General features: G+C 46.2%; 1 protein-coding gene across 3 annotated transcripts in view; it reads left to right on the top strand.

Annotated features, from left to right (window-relative positions):
- KANK1 (KN motif and ankyrin repeat domains 1) overlaps positions 1–4,144 on the top strand; it is a 192,312-nt gene extending 188,168 nt beyond the window's left edge. For 2 of the 3 annotated variants that reach the window (XM_081236685.1, XM_081236683.1), the window contains 2 exons: positions 1,583–1,681; positions 2,254–3,260. In XM_081236685.1, the coding sequence (XP_081092811.1) occupies positions 1,583–1,681; positions 2,254–2,316 (162 nt within the window). In that variant the 3' untranslated portion in view covers positions 2,317–3,260. Of the gene's footprint in view, positions 1–1,582; positions 1,682–2,253; positions 3,261–3,297 lie in introns of those variants that run through there. The other variant, XM_081236684.1, reaches the window with a different exon arrangement.
- The last annotated feature ends 18,669 nt before the right edge of the window (positions 4,145–22,813 follow it).

The raw sequence follows: 22,813 nt of genomic DNA, 5'->3' as shown, positions 1-22,813 counted from the left end.
GGGTTGCTTCTGTTTTTGAAAGTTTATCTCTGTGGAGCACAGGTTTGGACCAGAGCTTCCATCAGCCCCAAACACTAAAAAGCCTAGAGGGAAAACATTCCCCTTTGCACTAAACTTGAGATCCTCGTGGGCCCACGCCAACAGGAAGAGCGAATCAGTGCAGGTATTTACTGGCAGGAAGGACTGACTGGTTTCTGCAGTTGCAGTGACCTCCCCCAGGAGCACGTGAGCTGCGGTTGCACCAGATTCCCTTTACTTCCACTGCAGCCGAGGGCCAGTTTCCAACTTCTCTTTCCTTAAGAACAGTCTATGTTTCGTGTGCCTTGTTTTTGTTTGTTTGCTTTTACTTCTGCTCTTAGCAAAGAACAGCTGGTAGATCTAATAATAAGAGGCCATTGCGCCACAGTAACTTGCAGAAATCCTGGTTCCCTCTGCCCGTTGTCTACTTCCTTATCCTTAAAGGAACGGGAGGGCATCCAGCTGGCCTCCAGAAGAAAAGTTAACTCCCAGAATTCAGAGTGGGAGGGAGGACCATAAGGTTCAAACCACACACAAATTGTTTCCTGCTGCTGGTGACCAGAAGGGCATCTTTATTCCAAGACTAGACAGAAAATAAGTTGTGCTGTTTTTTGTCTTTTTATTGTTACTACTTTTTTTTTTTTTTTTTTTTTTTTTTTGCGGTACGCGGGCCTCTCACTGTTGTGGCCTCTCCCGCTGCGGAGCACAGGTTCCGAACGCGCAGGCTCAGCGGCCATGGCTCACGGGCCCAGCCGCTCCACGGCATGTGGGATCTTCCCAGACTGGGGCACGAACCCGCGTCCCCTGCATTGGCAGGTGGACTCCCAACCACTGTGCCACCAGGGAAGCCCCCTATTGTTACTACTTTTGATTGAGGTAGAGTTGATGTCCAGAATGCTATTTTTGTCTTGATGCATCTTTATATCCATCTGAGTTCCTGCATCTTAATGGAAAGCAAACATTTAACTGAACATTTTTCTTTCCCATATTTAGTGTTTCCCCTCGTATTTCCATAAGATACATTTCTGCAAGGCAGCAGGATGTGGTGCTTACATGTAGATGTGACTCGGGGCATTCTACAGAGGTGGTTAGGGCTGTAGGATCAGCTCCGTCCCCAAGAGGAAAGTTAAGAGATCCTTGGCAGATTGCAGGGCATCAAAACAGACACCACGCTACTTGACCGCTCGTTTGTAATTGTAAGGGAAAAAAAAAAAACTACATTATGTTTCTACCCCCTACCTTCACCTTCTGCCCCCTGCTGGTGGGCAGCCTGCTTTTGTTGAGTCTCCATGGTGTGCAGACCTACACACTAAGTACCATGAAGCAACAACAAAGTCAATAATGGGGTGATTCTTGTCTGAGGGCAGGGTAGGGGCTGTGCCTCTGTCATCCTTGTAACCTTCAGGGCTAGCACCTAGAGGTCCAGAAAAGTTTCCTAAAAGACTGAACAAATGGCTAGATTGGTGAACCTTATCTAATTGAAAGAGTTTTGTGTTGTTACCTTTTGGGCTACCTGGAAGTTTGAGAAATCCAACCTAGCTTGTTCTTTTCATCTCCTCTTAAGGATGGCAGCACCGCGCTCTCAATAGCCCTGGAGGCAGGACACAAGGACATCGCCGTTCTGCTGTATGCCCACGTCAACTTCGCGAAAGCCCAGTCTCCGGTCAGTGTTGTGCACTTGGCATTTGTAAACAGGCTAAAAGCCACCAGACTAGTGGGCCCCCTTCCTTGGGGAGTTGACAGGAGATACAGGTTTTATAATGATTCTGAAAATCAAGGTTTTAGTCCAGCACTTAAGAATTCATCATTTTGCCCCACCCAGAAGGCCAGGAGTGCTAATGGTTAGCACAGCAGAGGCTGGATGCCTGCTTGTCCTCACACCCTCACAGGAAGAGTTTATTCTGGACAGAATTATCCAAATGGCACACCTTGAGCCCATAAATAACATATCACCATCCTGGCATTTTTCTTAAAGCAGACAGGGAGCTGCAGCCTGCGGTCCCAGAGCTCACTCTGAGAGGGAAGTTGACTTCCCAGGACAGCTGGACGTGGCACTGCCGAGCCCACTGGCCCCAGAGCTGCGCCCGCTAGTGGACTGTGTGCTGTGTTCCAGCTCTCCTCGCTCTGGCTTATAGGTGGTGCTCAACTGTGGCTGACAGAGTCCTGTGTCACAGAGGACACATCTACCTGAGGTCACTAATTAACCCCCAGTTTTTTTCCTTTCCTGGTCTCTAGGGCACCCCTAGGCTTGGAAGGAAGACATCTCCTGGTCCCACCCACCGAGGTTCATTTGATTGATTATGTGCAAATACCGTCCACTTACATGCCACCACTAAGCTGCTAATTGTTCCTGTTGGGCTGACAGATACTGAATGTATTTTGTGCCTGAGCTCACCAGCAAACAGAACGCATAAAGCCAAGGGCTGAAGGCTGGAGCTGCCACAGTGGAAGCTGAGCCAGCAGGAGATTGCTGGCCAGGCACACACGCATCCCTTCTGGCCATCTTCCGTCTGTGTAGGGCACGCTTGCTGTTGAGTCTCTCTCTGCTCCGTTATGTACAGTTGTAGGAAATAGTAACCTGATCTGAGTGGGCAACTTGTGTTCCTTCTCTCCACCCCCTACCAGTGCTGAGAAGTATCAGGTTCTCACTGGCATGGTGTTTTTAAACTTTCCCACAAGTATTTATATTTACTAAACATGGAACCATTGGAAAGCTCTTTGAAAATTCCATTCCAGGATGGTTTTGTTGATTTTTCTTTTGTCTTTATTATTTTAAAGTAAGGAAGTTGAGATGACTTTGATCATCGGTGAATTGGGCCTAGGCTGGTTTCTGGTTTAAAAATAAAAGTTGAAACTCTCAAAAAGTTTAAAACCTAACAAAAGGAAGTCTTTTCAGTTGGTTTTATCTAGATGGATGCATTACACGACGTTTTATGTAAAGGGTATCTATATAAAATTGATGCAGTATTTTCAACTTTTATATTCCATAGTAATTAAAGACGTGAAGAACGACATGTAACATTACCATATTTTTATTAATAAGTGCACAACTCTGTATCTAATGATAAAAGTTGAATTGTGTTAGAGAAATTGGCTATATATTTGCCTCTAGAGAAGCATAGTATAGTTCTCCACATATTTATGGATTCCTTTATCCCATGTCACATTTGCTTTGGTCTCATATGTATTTAAATGTTTGAAGTGCCTTAGACTCTTGCCATATTTTCAAAATAAAATTTCATTAAGCTCTTTTGCTTGTCCCTGCTTCATCTCTGACAGCCGTCTGCCCCGATCCTATTGACTTACAGCAGTGACAGCAAAAGCTGATGGATGGAGTGCGTGGGTAGGGTGAGTGCCCAGTCCACTGGTCCAGGGCTCCGACAAGAGGAGGCGTCTTCTGAGAGAACTACTCCGTTTCCAGCTCTGCTCATTACTCGGGTTGCACGTCATGAGTCTGAAATTTAAGACCTAATTAGGCAAACAGTTCATCAGACAGGTAACCTCCAAGTTAACTTCTGAGCTAACTCTTCTCAGGTGCAGAAGCACTGGCCCTTGACTCTAAGTTGGGGGCAGCTGCTGGATGACTGGTTGAAACCTGAAGTGATGAGAAAGGAAAGATGAAGCCAGACAGACTTTTTTTTAAATTAATTTTTATTGGAGTATAGTTGCTTTATAGTATTGTGTTAGTTTCTGCTGTACAGCAAAGTGAATCAGTTATATGTATACAGATATCCCCTCTTTTTTATATTTCCTTCCCATTTAGGTCACCACAGGGCATTAAGTGGAGTTCCCTGTGCTATACAGTAGGTTCTCATTAGTTATCTAGTTTATACATAGTAGTGTATACGTGTCAATCCCAATCTCCCGTTTATCCCACCCCACTCCCGGAGAGACTTTTTTTATTTCAGCGTGCTGTTGGCCCAACAGCACCTGTTTTCAAGTCCTTTTTAAAAAGTAAAGGGGATTGATGCCTTCTCATTTAAAATGAAGAAGCATGGCAGCCAAAATGCAAACCAGGTGTTATGGCACAGTTGCGGTGGTGAACTTTAACCCGGGCCGTTTGTGAGAGCCAGGTGCATTGGAGAAATATCACTGAGGTTTTTCTTAAGCCTCTCTTTCCTTTCTTCCTCTCCTTCCTTCTTTCATTTAGTCACTCATTATTGAGTTTGAGAAAGAGGCCAGAGAATAGATTTTTCCAACAGGTGTGTCATCACAGTGCTGGCTCAGGAACTCCTGTTTCATGGGCTCAGAGGTTTGCGTCTTTAGAGAACTTGGAACTGTGAAAAGAGTGCTGGCAGTTCGGGCCAACCTTGGGTGGTAACAGATGCTCTCCCAGTACGGTTCCAGGGCCTCTGGGGCAGAGGGGCCATCCTCCTTCATGACCCATCAAAGTGAGGTCACAGCTACCTGGAGTCATGAGTGTCTCTTTCCCTCCCAGAGCAGATCTGCTAGTTCTGGGATCTGGGCTAAATTTCAGTCCAGATAGCTATGCAAACCCAAGGTCCTTCAGACCTGGAATAGCACAGTAAGTTAAAGCAGAAGAGTTTGTGTTTGAAGAAAAGCGGGGCTGTGAGTTTTCTGCCCCTTAACGACATGCACGCCTTTTGAGAAAGGAGGGCTGTATCTCAGGTGGTGTGCAGTCCTGGGAATTTTCTTTGTTCCATTTGAGAAAAGAAGGCATTCATATCATCCATGCATGAGGAAATGAATTCCTACATCTGCGTGGTGCATTTCGGATTTCTTGTGCTAAGTTTTGCAAAAGAAAATGAGTGCTTGTTGTATTGTGGAATGAGGAATTTAAGGAGCTAACTTCTGGATAGCACATGCTGGCTTGTGCCTTGTTTGCTCTGCTAACTCTGCGCACTTAGAATGCTTTTTACCTTGGGATCTTGGCACACTATAAAAACCAGTCTGACTCTCCCCATCGGGACAGCTGTGATTTATGGAGGCACAGGTCCTTAAAGGGATTTGTGGTAGGAGGCTTGGGCAAGGTCCCCAAGTGAGGCCGGCATCGGGCTGGAGACTCCTGAGTTTATTTTCCAGCTTAAGTGAAGAGAAGGCTAAACCCTTAAGTGACCGAGAGCCAATTTCCCAGACACCCTTGCCCTGGAAATTTGGAAGCTGAAGGCCAGAATCCTCCCCTAGACAAAAGGAATAGAGCAGTGGGAACCTTGAGACTTTAGTGTTAAAGAAAGTAAAACTGACCGCTTGTCCTGCCATCATTATGACTAAATGGACTAAATCCTGTATTTACCCTGGGGGAGGAGGCCTTGCTCTTGGCAGTAGTCCCCCAAATACCTGAAGTGTTGGGTCCTTACCTGTAAGCTGCCAATACGCTAATGAGAACAATGTTATCCCAGACTTGTGTAATACTGAAATACTGCAGATATGTAACAGCCCTTGCAGATAGAATCAGGTAAGAAAACTGCTATTTTTTTCCCTCAAAGGAAATAACATTTCTAATGAGTCCTTTTGGGGTGCTCGGAGCCTGCTGCAAGTAGAGAGAGTTTTGTTTTTGTGAGGCTTTTGTGTGAGCCATCCTCTTCACAGCATGGGTAAGAATTTTGTGAGGGAGCTGCTGAAAATGCAAATTCTCAGCCCCACCCTGAGGATTCTGATTTTTTTTTTTTCTTTACATCTGTATTGGAGTATAATTGCTTTACAATGGTGTGTTAGTTTCTGCTTTATAACAAAGTGAAGCAGCTATACGTGTACATATATCCCCATATCCCCTCCCTCTTGCGTCTCCCTCCCACCCTCCCTATCCCACCCCTCTACGTGGTCACAAAGCACCGAGCTGATCTCCCTGTGCTATGCGGCTGCTTCCCGCTAGCTATCTATTTTACGTTTGGTAGTGTATATATGTCCATGCCATTCTCTCGCTTTGTCACAGCTGATTCTTAAGGTCTGGGAATCTGCATTGTTAACAAGCATCCCGGGTGTTTCTTCATGTGGCCTTTGGTCCACACAGAGAATGTCATTATTCCTGAATTACGAGATGCCATTCCTATGTTCTTTTCCAAACAAGTTAGGTGGGGTGGGGAGAGCTATGACGAAACAGGAAACATGACACTTAATCATTTGTCTTTGCGTGTGTATAGTCTTTGTGCGGCATTTTTCCATGTTCAGTGACGTTTCTGCATCTCCTGGAGTGGTCATTTCCAGAAGGCCGGGAGTCAGGGCTGCCCTGGATCCATTTTCTGTGTTTCCGGGACAGAAGGAGGAGCGGGCGGCTCGGTACGTGAGCGACAGCAGTTCAGCAGGCAGCCGGTTCTTGGAGTGTTTTCCTAAGTTAATCTTTTCCTTCCCCACTTCCTCGTGAAGCAAGACTACTGCTGCACAGGAAGGAGAAGGTCATGGCCTGTTGCTTTGGTTTTGGAATAAGGACCATTTTCTGTTTTTTACTGAAAGCACAATTCTTTTTGAGCCCTGGGCCTTAGCCAGAGACTATTTGGTGCTACTTTCTGCCATAAGGAAATTAGTAATCATATGTTTACTCTGTACTTACTCAGCATGGCTGTAATTTAGAAGCCAACTGATCATAAAAATATATTTAAAGTACATTTTGTTAAAGACGATCACCACCAAGGGATGTCGCTGAACCGCTGGTCACAGTGTTCCTGAGCTTACACACACTTGCCCTCCCTCCCCCACAGAATCATGGCTCTTTCCTATGGGGAGGAGTTGGGAGGTCACATCAGCTCTTTAAGGGTGAAAGATGGGGTTAGTCAGCACTTGTATTGGTGTCCCTGAGATACCTGGGGGCCCAAATTCTGGCTTTTGTAGAGAAGCTGGAAAGCAAAGTGCCATGTTTTACGGGTGCATGCTTGTACAGATATGTCTGATTTTGAGGATTTTGAGGACATTTGGGGGAAGAGCTGGCATTTAGGAAACCAGCTGGCCCACTGCCTCTCCATTAAGACCTTTGATGATTTCACAGGCCAGGGAATGGAAAAAATCTCCCTAATTTTCAGATAGTGGAAGCTGCATAAGAAATATTCCTAAGACCAAATGGCAATCTTGTATCTTGGACAAAATAAGTTTCACACTTGTTCCCCATTCCCTAACCCAGAAAGATCCAGTTAGCCCAGCCCTAGAGCTACTTGGAAGGGTGAGGCTGCATGATGGGGAAGAAGAGAAAACACCTAAACTGCAGGTGGGCAGGAGCTGCTTTGCCCAGTGGTATCAGGCAGCTCAATGCTGGAAAGGGTGGCTGTCGGGAACCCCATGCCAGCAGGGCGGGCTACTTATTTTTCATGTGTCAGGCAGCAGAGATTCCGGCCCTGATTCCGTCTGTTCTGTTATGAAATACTGAATGTGCTCAAATAAACAGATAATAAAGACAATACTCATTAATTAGAGTGAGTCCCTGAGAGTTCAGAGAGTTCACCCCCTGATGCACCCCACCAAACCCTGTCTGAAAGATGTCACTCCCCAGAAAAGCCAGCCCTCTGACAGGAAGCTTAGTAAGATCAGCGTTCGTGCTTGGGTTTGTAACACCTGCCAGGGCTGAGAAGTTCCAGTCCCTGGCTGATAAATCCTAGTTGAATGAGTGAGTGTGAAATGAATGAGTGTTGGAAGTCAGGGGGGGCTTCCCATTAGGAACAGGGAAGGAGATGCCTGGGAGGGAACCTGAGTGGGGCTGGGCACCCCTGACAGCAATCCCTCTCCTAGCCTTGATGTAGCTGCCCTGTTATGATCATTCATCAGGCTGTATACTCATGATCTGTGCACTTCCCTGTGGGTATTTTAACTTCAATATTTTTTCATTTAAAAAAATGAAAACGTGTGTGGAAAAGGTGTCAATTTTGTTGATCTGAAGGTCAGTAGGAACAAAGAGTGAATGTAAGACCGAGAACTCTCGGCCCTGCCAGTTCTTTAATGTAAATACACAGCTTTGCACACGACGAGTATTGTGGCCCAAGCATAACCTGGAATAGGAGTCATTCAGGTTGTTTTCAGATCCTCCAGGTGTTTTTCTGGGTACTGCCCATCCACTTCTTTTTTTTTAATTTAATTAATTAATTTATTTATTTATTTGGCTGCATTGGGTCTTCGTTTCTGTGCGAGGGCTTTCTCTAGTTGCGGCGAGCGGGGGCCACTCGTCATCGCGGTGCGCAGGCCTCTCACTGTCGCGGCCTCTCCTGTTGCGGAGCACAGGCTCCAGACGCTCAGGCTCAGTAGTTGTGGCTCACGGGCCCAGCTGCTCCGCGGCATGTGGGATCTTCCCAGACCGGGGCACAAACCCGTGTCCCCTGCATCGGCAGGCGGACTCTCAACCACTGAGCCACCAGGGAAGCCCTAGATTTTCTTTATTGATATAGAAATTGGTTCCAGGAAGTGGTGCTGCTGTAACCAAAGGGCTTAGTAGCTGATGTGTCGACAACAAGGTTACTGTCATTGCAGAATCAATCCCAGAACACAGGAAGCTATTTGAATGGCTCTTTCTTAGTTTTCCCAAGAATGATAAGTACCAGTACCATCCTAGATGCGCAGGAGAGAAGGTAATCCACTGCACAGATGCCTTTGGGTACTAAGGACTAAATCTCTTCGGGAAGGAAAGCCCTTTCCTATGTATCTTGAAAGGCAGATTGCATCTTATAAACTTGTAGTTCTCAAAATTGAGCATGCATCAGAATCCCCAGGATGGATGGTGACGACACATTGCTGGGCCCTACCGAGAGTTTCTGATGCAGTATATCTTGGAAGAGGTCCATGAATTGGCGTTTCCAGCAAGTTCCCAGGTGATGCTGTTGGTGCTGGCCTGGAGACCATGCTTTTGAGAACCACTGCTCAAGGCAAGGAGTATTATAGGTGGACTTCCCCTTATCTCAACCACAAGGACCTGCTGATGCGACTCCTAAGTGTCTGTAACTCTTTAATCTTTGTGGGGTTTTCTTTGTTTGTTTGTTTGCAGTTTCCAGTGACTAAGCCTTACAGTTAGGCTGCTCCCTGTGGAACTTTTGCTCCCCAATTTAAAAACTGAATTTTGCAAAGCTGTTATTGTCTAGTGGCAACTCTTTCTTTCTACAGCTTGTATAATAATATCAAGTGTTTATAAATCCTGTATTCATCCAGAATTGGGTTTTAGAATTTGGTCAGAGGACTTCACTTGAATCACAGCAGTCTTGTAAGAAAAAATGACCCACACATTACGCTTAGAAAGAAATCTTTATTTATGTTAAGGCCACTGAGTGTCTCTTTGTGTTGGCTCACTCCCTCATGAATGCTCCTTGAAAAATCACGGCCTCCTCCCAAAACCCCAGTGAGGCATGGAGGAGCGGGTGTGCTGTGTCGCCATCTCTCAGCTGCTGCCTCTGAATTCCAGCTCTGTGTTCTTCTGCCATCAGGCAGAGGCATACAATGGTTTCCCTTTACAGAGCCAGGACAGTGGTCATCTAGACACTCATGCCAAGGTCTGAGAGGCAGTGGCAGTGCTTAGCTTCTCTAATTTCAGTGTGGATCAGAAGCACAGATAAGAATCTGGCAAAGCAAATGAATGAATCCAAGTCTGCTGTGCTCTAGCAATTGCAGGATTATTGGCCTCCTGAGATGGGGGTCCCGAAACTCTGACACATGAAGATAAATAGAAGTACTCTGTTCTACCTTTTAAAATATTACACAGACTAGAACATATAGCAGGGCTCTTAAGATAGACACCAAACTTCTGACTATTTGGTTATACATTTGGTCATATGTTCTTTTTTTTTTTTTTTACATCTTTATTGGAGTATAATTGCTTTACAATGGTGTGTTAGTTTCTGCTTTATAACAAAGTGAATCAGTTATACATATACATATGTCCCCATATCTCTTCCCTCTTGCGTCTCCCTCCCTCCCACCCTCCCTATCCCACCCCTCTAGGTGGTCACAAAGCACCGAGCTGACCTCCGTGTGCTATGCTGCTGCTTCCCACTAGCTATCTGTTTTACGTTTGGTAGTGTATATATGTCCATGCCCCTCTCTCGCTTTGTCACAGCTTACCCTTCCCCTGGTCATATATTCTGACAATGACTGAGCGAGGCTTACGGAGGAACTTCATTAATATTCTTTGGTCATTCAAGGCCTGCCATCAATCAGTGACAGCAAGTGTACTTTCTGAAAGTGAGTCTTGTCTCTCAGAGATTAATTTATAGATGGGGGAGGATATAAACAAGCTGCCCCCTTTCCCATGAAACACTGATTTCTCCTCCGTCTTCTTACTCATCTCAATTCAGTCTCTGACCCCGGAGCTATGGACATGCACTAAGTGCCTTTAGGCAGGGAGATCCTTCAGGTTCGTTCCTGGTCCGATGGGCCCCTGTGGCCTTCCTTCACAGGCACTGCCACTACCCACCAATAAGTCTTACAAAGATTACTTTTCAATGATCTGTACATATGCTGACCTCTACATGTAGATGCCAAAATAAGAAATACTAACTGCTACAAACATCCCACCCCATCTGGGTAGGGAAGTCCCATATTATCCAAAGTCTATGGAAATGTAGATAGGTGTCACTTTTCTTGTCTTTGCTACTCCACCTCTGTTCATTTGATGCCTAATGAAGAATGACTTTTTACTTCTCGTGCTCATTCTCTGGCTTCTACCAAGATTTAAATGCATCTAGAGTTGGAGACCAGTGAAGGATATTCACCGTGGGGTAATCAGTGCAAGTGAAGAAGCAATCTACAGGAACTCATTTTATTTGAAGGTGAAAGTTGCTTCTAATAATTCTTCAAGGGGTGCATCATTCTCTCATTCCTAAGTTGTTGTGTCAGTTATTTATGGCAACTATAATGCTGTGTAACACACAGCTCTCAGAGCCTCAGTGGCATACAACAAGAAGCAGTTACTGCTCACATATCCAGGCAGATGGTTCTGTCGACCTTGGCCAGGCTCACTCACTGCTGTCAGCTGATCAAGACTGGCTTTGGCCAGGCAGCTGAGGCAATTCAAGTCTGTTCCACAGGCCTCTGATCTTCCAGCTGGATAGCCCAAGCTTGTTCTCATGGCTGCAACGAAGATGCAAGAAGAACACGTGGACAAGGCTCCTTGAGGCTTAGGCTCAGAACTGGCACGTCATCATTTCCATGGCATTTTTTCAGGCCAAGAAAGTCACAGGGCCAGCCCAGATTCAAGGGGATCGGGAAACAAGTCCTGCCTCTTCTGTGAGATGAACCGAAAAGCCACATGTCAGTGAGTGTTTGGCTGTCGACAGAAGTAAAGGATTTGGAGCCATAAAATGCAATCAATCTTTCACAGTGAGATCCTCCCCCAGTAATAGTTCTGGCCAGGATTTGGGGGTTGCTTAAGAGATGTACTTCCATTACCCTCCTTTTAAATACCTGCGGTAAAGGGTGGAGATAGTCAATCAGGTCTTCTCTTGAGGCCTCATGTAAGTCCTCAGCATACCATTATCACTCTCATGATGGTCGCCACAGGAGAGCGCCAAACTAGAGTTATTTGCCACAGAGCATCCAGTGACTGTGAACTTCAGCCGTGGACAGATAACGGTAGCTTGTTGGAAATCATGCTCGGGGGGAGGGGGTGGCCTAAAAGCAGCTGGAAGAGAAGAGTGTTGCCATATAAGAGTCTTGGGAGCTAGTTGTAAGTTTTTTTGTTTTTCTGTTTTTGCTGTACACGGGCCTCTCACTGTTGTAGCCTCTCCTATTGCGGAGCACAGGCTCCGGACGCGCAGGCTCAGTGGCCGTGGCTCACGGGCCCAGCCGCTCCGCGGCATGTGGGATCTTCCCGGACCAGGGCACAAACCCGTGTCCCCTGCATCGGCAGGTGGACTCAACCACTGTGCCACCAGGGAAGCCCCAGTTGTAAGTATTTTTGAGAAGGATCAGGGTGAGGCACAATTGAGGGAGCAACTAGTTATCTCCAGTCTGTTCTTACCGGGGAGCCGACACCAGAAAGCAGGACGGGGAGTTTGATCCCCACAGCCTCTGGCTTCCTCCTGGGACAATCAGAGAGGTGACTAGCGTGAGTCATGTTGGAGTCCCTTTAAGCGCTTAGCTGGCAAGCTTTATTTTCACCACAGGCCTTGGCTACTTCCTGTGGCCAACAGGGAAAAGGCTCCATAATCATTTTTGAATTCTTGTCCATGGGATTGCTCTGAGGCAGTCTTAGCCAAGTAAGTCCCGCTCAGTCTCTGGGCACTTACTAAAAGGCATGGCCCTTACCCCTTGATAGCTGATCCCAGCCTAACATGTCACGTGGAGCATGGATGTGGGTCGTGCCATGCCGGGGGTGTAAATGTTGAGGTTGGGAGTGAGGCCGTTGGCAGAGACCAGAGCTTTACCTCTTGCTAATGAAGTGATGGAAACTCCTCATTGCTTAACGGTATTTTAACCCTCTGGCTTGCTCTGGATATAAGCTGTCTACTGAATCTACTCAAAATACTGAGGCATTCATTCCTGGTCCCACTGGAAAGGTGGAGCAGACTGCAGTCATCACCATAACAATGCTTCTCACACTTGACTGCTCCCGGAGGAAGGCTGAAACACCTGTTGGCCCATGGCTTCAGTCAGACACAGGAGCTGTGCTGGAGCTGAGGTGGACGTCTTCTCGCACCTGCATCAGGGAGGGAGCCCAGGCCAGGCCGGCTGTCCTCACCGCAGCTGGCTTCACATGCCGTGGAGATTTTTCTCTGTGCGTGGGTTCCAGGATCACCAGGGCCAGGGTGTGCCGTTTCTGCTACTTCCCTTCTAGGGACCCCACTTTCCTCACAACCAAAATGGCAAGCAGAACCAGTCTTGTTTGCTGAGGCTGAGAGGAGGGTGCCTGGCACAGAGTACAGTGGTACAGTTTCGAACCTGCCCAGTGTGACAGATTCTACAAGGCGTTCACACGAGGCGGTCGGTGACACATCTGAAGGGCAGTTGTGCAGAAAGGGAAGGGAGGAGCTCTGTGCTGCCCCAGGAGGAAGGGCGTCTGAGTGCTAAGCCAAAACTCCAAAAACCAGCACACCACACGTTTAAACGGCACCCCCAGGAGAGAGGGAGAAGTTCATTCAATTAAATCAACAAAACAGGTGTTTGTTCAACTAAATAAAGCCCGAATGAGCACTGCTGGTCCTTCTTTGAGGGGGCTTGTTAAGGGGTATGAGAGCTCATGTAGGCATCCTGAGGTCCCCGCCAAGGCTGAGACTGCTTCCTCCACTTCCTCCGAACAACCTGGCCTATCGGCTCCCCCTAGAGGCCAGTGCTGGACACACCCAAGCAGGAGACAGTCTCCTAATAATGTTTTTCAAGCAAGTCATGGATTCCAAAATCAATGTAACTACAAGCACTTTTTTTAAAAAAATTATTTATTTATTTATTTATTTATTTATGGCTGTGTTGGGTCTTCGTTTCTGTGCAAGGGCTTTCTCTAGTTGCGGCAAGTGGGGGCCACCCCTCATCGCGGTGCGCGGGCCTCTCACTATCGCGGCCTCTCTTGCTGCGGAGCACAGGCTCCAGACGCGCAGGCTCAGTAATTGTGGCTCACGGGCCCAGTTGCTCCGTGGCATGTGGGATCTTCCCAGACCAGGGCTTGAACCCGTGTCCCCTGCATTGGCAGGCGGACTCTCAACCACTGCGCCACCAGGGAAGCCCCTACAAGCACTTCTTAAAGTCAAATCAGAAATCTCAGGTTGTACCACGTATAGTAATGGTAACTATTATTTCATGAACTTTACATATGTATTTGTGTGTGTGTGTGTGTGTGTGTGTGTGTGTGTGTGTGCTGGGTCACAAGGTAAGATGTATTTGTTAGTTGGTAGAGTAGAAGTTTACAAAGTTTGCAAACATGGTGCAACCAGGTCCTCCATAGTTGTGGTTCCTCATGGCAAGGAACGCTGGGAGGAATCATCCTCAAACACCCATTTTGACTCATTCTGAGTCAGGGACTTGGGGGTAGGGAGGGGGTAGCACAAAAGCTGGAGAGGGCACAGTCCTTCGTCATCGAGGAGATAATAACATAGGTGACAAGTAAAACACAAGCAAGTTATGGTGCAACAGGCACTTGAGAAAGTAGAGCCAAGGGGAGGTAGGAAGCCTGGGAAGATTTGTCCAGAGCTGTATCATGAAGGAAACAAAGGGCATGAAAGTGCTAGAGAAAAAGGGATGTTTACCTCATAGCAGGCTGTAGGTGGAAGCCTGGACTGATGTCATCACCACCTTATTTTTTTCCTGGTAACCCATATTTATAGCCTCATGGACTATAAAAGTTTCAAAGTTTAATAGCACGTGTCTGACTCCTTCAAAGTCAGCTTATTTCTCCCTCTCTTGACTTCTCCTCATTATACTTGATTTTTTTTATTGTGGTAAAATACACATAACATGAAGTTTGCCATTTAACTATTTTTAAGTGTACGATTCAGTGGCATTAAGTTCACTCATGATGTTGAATAATCAGCCCCATCATCCATTACTAAAATGTTTCATCACCCGAAACAAAAACTGTAACCATTGAGAAACAACTACTCATTTCCTACTCACCCTTCCCCTGGTTGCCTCAGTTCTACTTTCTGTCTCTGAATTTGCCTTTCTAGATATCTCATATTAGTGAAATCATGGAATATTTGTCTTCTTGTGTGTGGTACATTTCACTTAACATAATGTCTTCAAGGTTCATCCATGTTGTAGCCTGTGTTAGAACTTCATTCCTGTTTATGGCTGAATAATGGTCCATTGTATGTGTATGTGATATTTTATTTATTCATTCATCTGTTGATGGACACTTGGGTTGTTAGCATCTCATTTTCAGTGGAGGAACTGAAGCTCTGAGTGGCTCAGGGTTACCCCATTACTTAGTGGGAAGCCTGATCAGGGAGACCGGGTCTTCTGTCTCCCAGGCCAAGACTGTTTATCACTACTCCAAGCTACTGAGCTTGACACCCTTTTACTTCACATTCTGCTCTGGTTTCAAATAGTGAAAAATAACAACAAACCCTTAGATACCACTTAACTGCATACCAGGCACTGTTCTGACTGCTTTATGCATGTTAACTCATTTTCTCCCCACCGTAGACCTGAGAGGTAGTTGTACAACATTACTTTACGCTCTTTACAGATGAGGAAACAGCATATAGAGATTAAGGAACTTGCCCAATGTCACACAGCTATTAAGTGACAAAGCCAGGCCAGGAACCAGGGCAGCTCCAGAGTCCCTGCACTTAATCAATGTACCACACTGCCCCCCTTGTAGAGAGAAAAGCAGTCTTCACCGAAGCCACATATCCCAGTGGGATTATATTTCTAGTGTTAGAGACTCGATTCCAGAGAAGAAACCAGTCAAGGTGCCCTTTATCTGAGATTAATTCAGTAAGAAAGTTTATCCGAGAGAAAAGACTGCAAGTTGAGTTACACCTGCCTTTTACACAATGTCCATGGCTCCAAACTCTGCCTGGGTCTCATGGGACAGAGTCTCTTTCCCTGACCAGGATGATCTAGGAACTACAGAGCAAATGAAAATCCTTCAGGCCCAGAATTGGTTTCCTAAAACATCCTAGACTCTGCTTATTTAAAGGCACAGAAGTCTGATTCTGGGGATGCCCTGGCTACTGAGAGTGCAGTTAGTTTTCCATGTGCCTCTGAGTGTCACTCTCCAGCCTACCACCACCACTAGAGTTAGGGTCAGGCCAGTAATCTGCAGACCCCAGAAGAGTCACACAAGTACCTGACAACCCTGCCCAGGTATATTTATGTCATGTGACTCATTGACTAGGAAGATGGAAAATTCTAGAAAGAAAACCAAAGAGAATCTATAGCTGCTTTCTCCAAGCCTGTTATACTTGGAAAAGCAAGTGATGAAGAAATCACTCCCATCCTAAGGAGGGGAAAATTGGAGGGAGTCCTGCTGTCTCCAGTAAAACAAACAAGGATGCTTAATTTCCAGGCACTGCCGAGAAGATGTATTATTAGAAAGTCTGAGCCCCAAGGGACTCTGTGTCTTTGCAGTGTGGCTGTCGAAGTTCTCTAGGTTGTGGTTTCATCCAAGAAGTGGAAGGACTTCAGCCGATGGGCCAACAAGAACAGAACTTACCCGCCACAGCACGTGGGGCTGTAGCTTTGGTAAGACTCCATCCAGGTGCCCTCCCAAGGCAACCAGTTGCTGGCTTCTGCCATTTCCTTTGGGGAAGCTACAAATTGCTAAACAGCAAGGAAGGGCACGAAGGCACTGCTATTTTATGTCTGGCCATTTTGAACATTTTCTCTTCAACCTTACCCACCCGCCAATTTTAACCACCTTCTTGTATATCAGAAGTCAGGTGATACAGTCAAGGAGGGGGAACTGTTTTTCTTGGCCCAGATTGGAGACTACAGCTCCAGAACTGTTCTCTGGAGCTCAATAAAACACCTTCCAACCCCGGCTCTGTAAATAACTCCTGTGATCCCCCTCTTGCCCAGAAGTCTTCACAGATGGGCACCCTTGAGTTCTAATGAAGCCGAAGACCCTGTCCAGAGCTGGAGCAAGAAGGAATCCATGGCAGTAGGAAACCAGCAAAACCTGCAGGCTACAGCCCCCTGCCAGAAATGGGCAGACCCCAGAAAAGTCACACAAGCACCCACCCCTCCTGCCCTAGTTACAGTCAGGTCATGTGACCCGTTGACCAGGAGGAGAGAAACCTTGAGAACAAAAGCCAAAGAGAACCCACAGCTGCTTTGTCCGAGCCTCTTCTACTTGGAACAGCAAATGACGAGGAAGTCGTATGAGATCATGCTTGTGAAAGCATTTTGTAAACTTGCACAGGTGCTCTAGAAGCGTTAGCTGTTTTGCTAAAGGTAAGGGAATTTTTTTCTTGAGACCAGGTGGTTTTTCATCATTCCAGGTTTCACTCCCAGAGCACACAGGCACTCACACAGAAACAACATCTTCAGAGTTACCCCAGGAGCATGGACAACAGCTGGGTGGGTGGGAACGGATCAAGCTGTGGATGTCCATGTTCAGATTGGATTGGCCACTGCAGCACTGAACCCAGGCAGGCTGCCCTGATGGAGAAGAGCAAGAAGGTTTTTCTGAGGAATCTGCAACCTGTCTTTGTTGGGTGTGAGGGCGAGGGAATTAGGATCTGCTGTGAGGCAGCACCGGGGCTTCATTCACTCCAGTGCTTCTCTCAGTGTTGGACTCACTGACTCCATCACTCCTCCGGGCTGCCCTGTAGAATGTTCAGGGCTCATTCCCGTGTATTTCACACTCCCCTCCCCGAAACAGATCCCTCACCTGTGCTTCCATCAACAGCAGCTGATGTCTGTCAGCTCTCTCCTGTGAGCCTGGTACTGTGCTGAGCACATCACATGCTTCACCTCATCAAACCCCATTAGCTAGGTGGTCACCAAGCCCACCCGTCCTACCTTGCTCACAGCTCTGTGTCCCTCCCCTTCTCCCACCCCTAGTCCCTTAGTTCAGGGCACCACCAGCACTCCTGGCTTGCCGCGAGGGTGTCTGAATAGGTCTGCCCACCGCCAGCCTTGTCCCTCTGCTGTGTGGTCCTATTATTCCCTGTTTAAAGCCACTGGATGGATCCCTCACTTCCTGCATTTCTGGCTTGATGAAAGTTCCTCAGTAATTTGGGTTCAGCCCCATCACATGCCCCCCACACCCTCCAACTGAGCCAAACCAAACTGCCACAGGGGTTCCTAAACTTAAGCCCTCATGCCATCTACTTTCTTAATCATAACCTCTCCCCAGTGTGTTCAACAAAGAGCTGAGGCTCCTTGAGTTCTCTCACTTCTGAACATCAAACGCTGGTCTCTGTTTCAAGGAAATGTGTCTGCGTGATGCACAGAAGCATGGCCCCAACAAGGGTTATAATGTGTGGTGTTGTCCACGGCAGGACCATACACTCCTAATATATCTATTCATCTGGAGGGAAGGAAAATGGTCAATGTGGAGACTTAATCCAGCTTAGTTAAGGGATTCAACACAGGCAAACATCGGCCTCCCTCGCTGGTTCCGAGTTACGGGGCAGGAAGGTGTTTCACTTTCCCAGTCCCTCTTCTCTCCATTCTGTGGCTGACAGCTTCAGTCCCTCCATGCTCACTAGACCAGAAGTTTGCCTTTTGCTCTGCTGAGGGTTTCTTTTCACTAATGAAGCTTAAATGACCAGTAATGTTAGCACACCAAGTAGAATGCTTCAGACTTCATTGTGGTTCATGCTTTGAAAGCATGAGAAAGGCAAAATTGTTTTGTCTTGTAGGTTACCAGACATACCATACTTCATGCCGAGTAAGGTGAGGGCCCAAAGAGGGCTCTCTGGACCAACTAAACTAGATCTAGCTCTTGCTTTAACCTCATTCACTCTGTGTGCAATATCAAGAGATGAGCCTATTGTTGCCTGTAGTTGTAGAAACACAACAAAATTTTGTCTTTGTACTAACATTCTAAAATACTATAAAATTAGAATAAAACATCATCAAAGTAAAGTTCTTTCCTATAAAATGAGGTTATATACCTTTCCTGTTCTACAATTAGAAAGATATTTTTCACTCCAGTAAAAATAAGGAACAGAGAATTTAAACAGGTCTAATTTCTTTCAAAAACTAAGTGGGAATTGAAATACTGTTTAATGATAAACTCTTGCAGTGTTTCATCTAAATGACAATACTCTTTTTTTAAAAAAGCAAATTTAATTGAATCTTGACCTCCTACAGTGTTCACACATGTCACTACTCTCATTTTTTTCTCTCCACATTTGTTTTTGATTCTTCAGTTCTCCCTCTAATTCCTGTAGTGAATTATGAAATATTTATAGTTTGGGTATTTATTTAATAGTTGTACATATTCTTTTCCTAATGTAAAAGAATAAAGGCTGGGCCTCCCTGGTGGCGCAGTGGTTGAGAGTCTGCCTGCCGATGCAGGGGATATGGGTTCGTGCCCCAGTCCAGGAGGATCCCATATGCCGCGGAGCGGCTGGGCCCGTGAGCCATGGCCACTGAGCCTGCGCGTCCGGAGCCTGTGCTCCACAACGGGAGAGGCCACAACAGTGAGAGGCCCGCGTACTGCAAAAAAAAAAAAAAAAAAAAAAGAATAAAGGGTTTGTGGCAGTACATATCCTTTCTTAGTTTAAGAGAATGCAGGAAGCAAGAAGCAAGACCCATGCCCAGCCCAGGCCAGGGGACCTGTGTGTCCTATGGTTCTCTGCCACCTTGTGTCTGCATCTGGATACTGCACTGTCCTCAGTATCGTCTGAGAAGGATGGAGACCTCCCTCCCTTCTCTCATGTGGCCACCACCGTGATCACCGTACATCCGTTCCCCAGAGCAACCTCAGTTCTGTGGGATGGGAGAACAGGTGCTCCCAGGCTCCAGGAGGAAAATGCAAGAGCTCTGCAATCAGACCTCACTTAGACTCCTGCTTTCCCCTTCACAGCAGAGACTGTGGACAAGTGAGTTCACCTTTTTGAGCCTTAGTTTCTACATCTATAGAATGTAGGTGATAATATACACCTGCCTCCTGACTTACGGCTACTGAACTTCTAGCAAGCCAAATGGATGTAATGTTGTTGTAAAGACTAAATGAAAAATTATAAAATTCCTACAAATCATAGACCAATGAATACTTCTGGAACAAATTAAAGAATGAGTAAATAAGTGATTGACAGACCTGGGAAGAAGCTTGAAGCCATCAGTCCAACTTCCTTCCTGATGCTTAAGTCCCCTCTTCTGAGGAACCCAGTGAGATGAGGAATAAGTATGCTAGTTGCTAAGGGTGAGGATGTCTTTCTGACAGTTGCTCTTGGAGTCCCACTTCCAGATTCCTAAAGACGAGAAACTGATTGGCCTAGCTGGGTTGGGGGCCTGCCCCTGGTCCAGGCAGTTGGCTAGGGGTCCGCTATGTTACTTAAGGGATACCAAGAAAGGGTGGGTCCTTGTGATCTGGGTTGACATTCTGGGGAGTGTTTACTAAACCACATGAGAGCCTGAGCCAAGTAGCAGTGTCAGCAGGACATTTGTGGGAAAAACCCTCCTGAGACCCAGAGGTAGGTCTTAGAAGTGAACCACTTAGAAGTGAGAGTTAAGAAAGCCCATATGGGGCTTCCCTGGTGGCACAGTGGTTGAGAGTCCGCCTGCTGATGCAGGGGACATGGGTTCGTGCCTCAGTCCGGGAAGATCCCACATGCCGCAGAGCGGCTGGGCCTGTGAGCCATGGCCGCTGAGCCTGCATGTCCGGAGCCTGTGCTCCGCAATGGGAGAGGGAACAACAGTGAGAGCCCCGCGTACCACAAAAAAAAAAAAAAAAAAAAAAGAAAGCCCATATGGCCAGACTCCATACCATGAACTTCTAGAAAGCCAGATGGGTGTAGACTGATGTATCTCATCCATCTACTTCTAAAGAATCAACTGATGCCAGTATCGCTTTTATTCCTACTTCAAATATACAAAAATCGAAAACCAGAGAGGTTAGATTTCTTGCTTGATGCTACAGAAACAGTTTTTTCTAAGCCAGAATCTAATGTCTCCACTTTCTGGCTGAGGTCTTCTTCCATCACAGCAACATAGCCCCAGGCAAAGGACAGGCTCCAGAGGAAACTTGGTTTTTCTGGGAAGGGCAACCCCCAGGAGGACCTAATGAGCTGGACAAGAGGCATCATTTTCTAGACAGGGCCCTCAGAGACAATAAGTATGTATTTCCATGCTCTTTAATCCTTGATGACCCCTCACCTATTTGAGATAAGGATTCAAGGGTCTTTTTGAAAAAAAAATAATTGGTCCTATCTTTGCTATTAGCTGTATTGAACACATTTCAACTTTAGGAAACAATCAGAGCCTAACTTAAGAAATTCTTTTTGTAGAGAAATTAATGCCTCTTAGTCTTTATAAGTAATCTTTTTCTCCGTTGTTTTGAAATATTTTTTAGGTAGTACATTTTTACAGAAACTCTATGTGCGCTGTAAATTATTAGCAGAAAGTTAGTGAGGCAGACAGACGCTATGGCTGCCCCCATCATCTCTGCCTCCTGATGTTCATGCCTCTGTGATGTCCCTTTCCTTGCAAGTGGGTGGCACCTGTGACTTGCTTCCACCCATACAAGGGCAAAGATGATAAGGATGTCATATCTGTGATGATGTTCCATAAGATTATAATGCCTGTCTTGCAAAGAGACTCACTTCCTTGTAGGCTTTGAGGAAGCAAGTGATCATGTTGGGAAGACCCACAGGGCAAGGAGCTGAGGGTGGTCTCTGGCTGACAGCCCCCAAGAAAGTGAGGCCTTCAGTCTGACAACCTACCAGAAACCGAATACTCCCAACAGCCATGTGAGCAAGGAGGTTGTTCCTTCCCCATGCATGCCCCAGATGAGACCATAGCCCCAGTTATCATCTTGATTGCAGCTTTGCAGCAGACACAGCTAAGCTGTGCCTGGACCCCTGACCTACAGAAACTGTGACATAATAGATGTGTATTGTTTTAAGCCACTGAGTTTGTAGTGATGTTGTTATGTAGCAGCAGACAACTAATACAACCTGATAATACAAATATGAAAAAAATTATGTTCTTACTATCCAGAGATTACCATTGTTAACAACTTCATGTATATCCTCCTGGGTAAACTGAATACATTTTCATTGAAAAATCATAATTAAACAGAAGCAAATAGGTCAAAAAAGGAAAGTCCTAGGCTTCCCTGGTGGCACAGTGGTTGAGAGTCTGCCTGCCGATGCAGGGGACACGGGTTCGTGCCCCGGTCCGGGAAGCTCCCACATGCCGTGGAGCGGCTGGGCCCGTGAGCCATGGCCGCTGAGCCTGCGCGTCTGGAGCCTGTGCTCCGCAATGGGAGAGGCCACAACAGTGAGAGGCCCGCGTACCGCAAAAAAAAAAAAAAAAAAAAGGAAAGTCCCTCCTCTCCTTCTTTACCTTGTCCCCCTCCCCACCTTCCCTGGGAAAACCACTGCTAGCAATTTTGTGTGTTTCTCTCTCTCTCTTTCAACATCCATAGAATTATATATTATATATTCATATGTAATAAAACTGCATGTATGTAGTATACATATATAGAATACACTTTATAGAAGTATATTGTACATATTTTTAAATAGAAATGCACATACATAGTTAAAAAAAAAAAGACTGGGATTATTCTATGTTATTCTGTACCAGTTTCTCAAGTGAAAAAACTGGGACTCCCCTTTGTTTTTCTTTTTCCCTTACTCCCCACATCCAAGTCACCAGTAAATTCCATTGTTTCCATCTCTGAATATAACCCAAGTCTGCCTCATTGCTTGTCACTTCTCACCACTCTTTCCGAAGGCCAAGCTGCCATCTCCTCTGGCTCTTCTCCTAAGTGGCCCCTGCTACAGCCTTGCCCGCTGAGCTTCCTCTCCATACCACAGCCAGAGCAACTCTGTTAAAACCTGAGTCAGATCCTGTCACCTCTCTGCTCAGAACCCACCTGTGGCTCCCATCCCACATGGAATATAAATGTCAGCCCTCCCTACTCCTACCATACCTTCACCCCTGCTGGATAACTTAAGAATGGTCAAAGAAGGACCAAAGTTCAGAACGAGTGGTGAGATTGGAGGATGTAAAGGGGGGAAAAAAGTGAAACTTTTATCTTAAAGTTTCAAACATGTCCAACCTACTTCTTTTCTAGTTCTCTGTATCCTAAACAAATACCAGTATCGCACTGTGGTTGGATCTGGGCACATTTGCCCTTTATTAACATTTGAGATTCTGAGTACAGCTGCGTACAAAGTGGCAAATTGCTGAAAGATGCATCTTCCACCAGAATATCTGACCACTCTTTCTTCATCCACACTAGCCCCGGTGTGTCATTACCATCCCTGAGGATCTTTTTTAATCCTTTAAGAATGGTTTATTCAGACCCACA

Source organism: Mesoplodon bidens (genome assembly GCF_964165515.1).
Source record: "Mesoplodon bidens genome assembly, chromosome: 6".
NCBI lineage: Eukaryota > Metazoa > Chordata > Mammalia > Artiodactyla > Ziphiidae > Mesoplodon > Mesoplodon bidens.
This window is presented reverse-complemented; position numbering and strand designations above follow the sequence as displayed.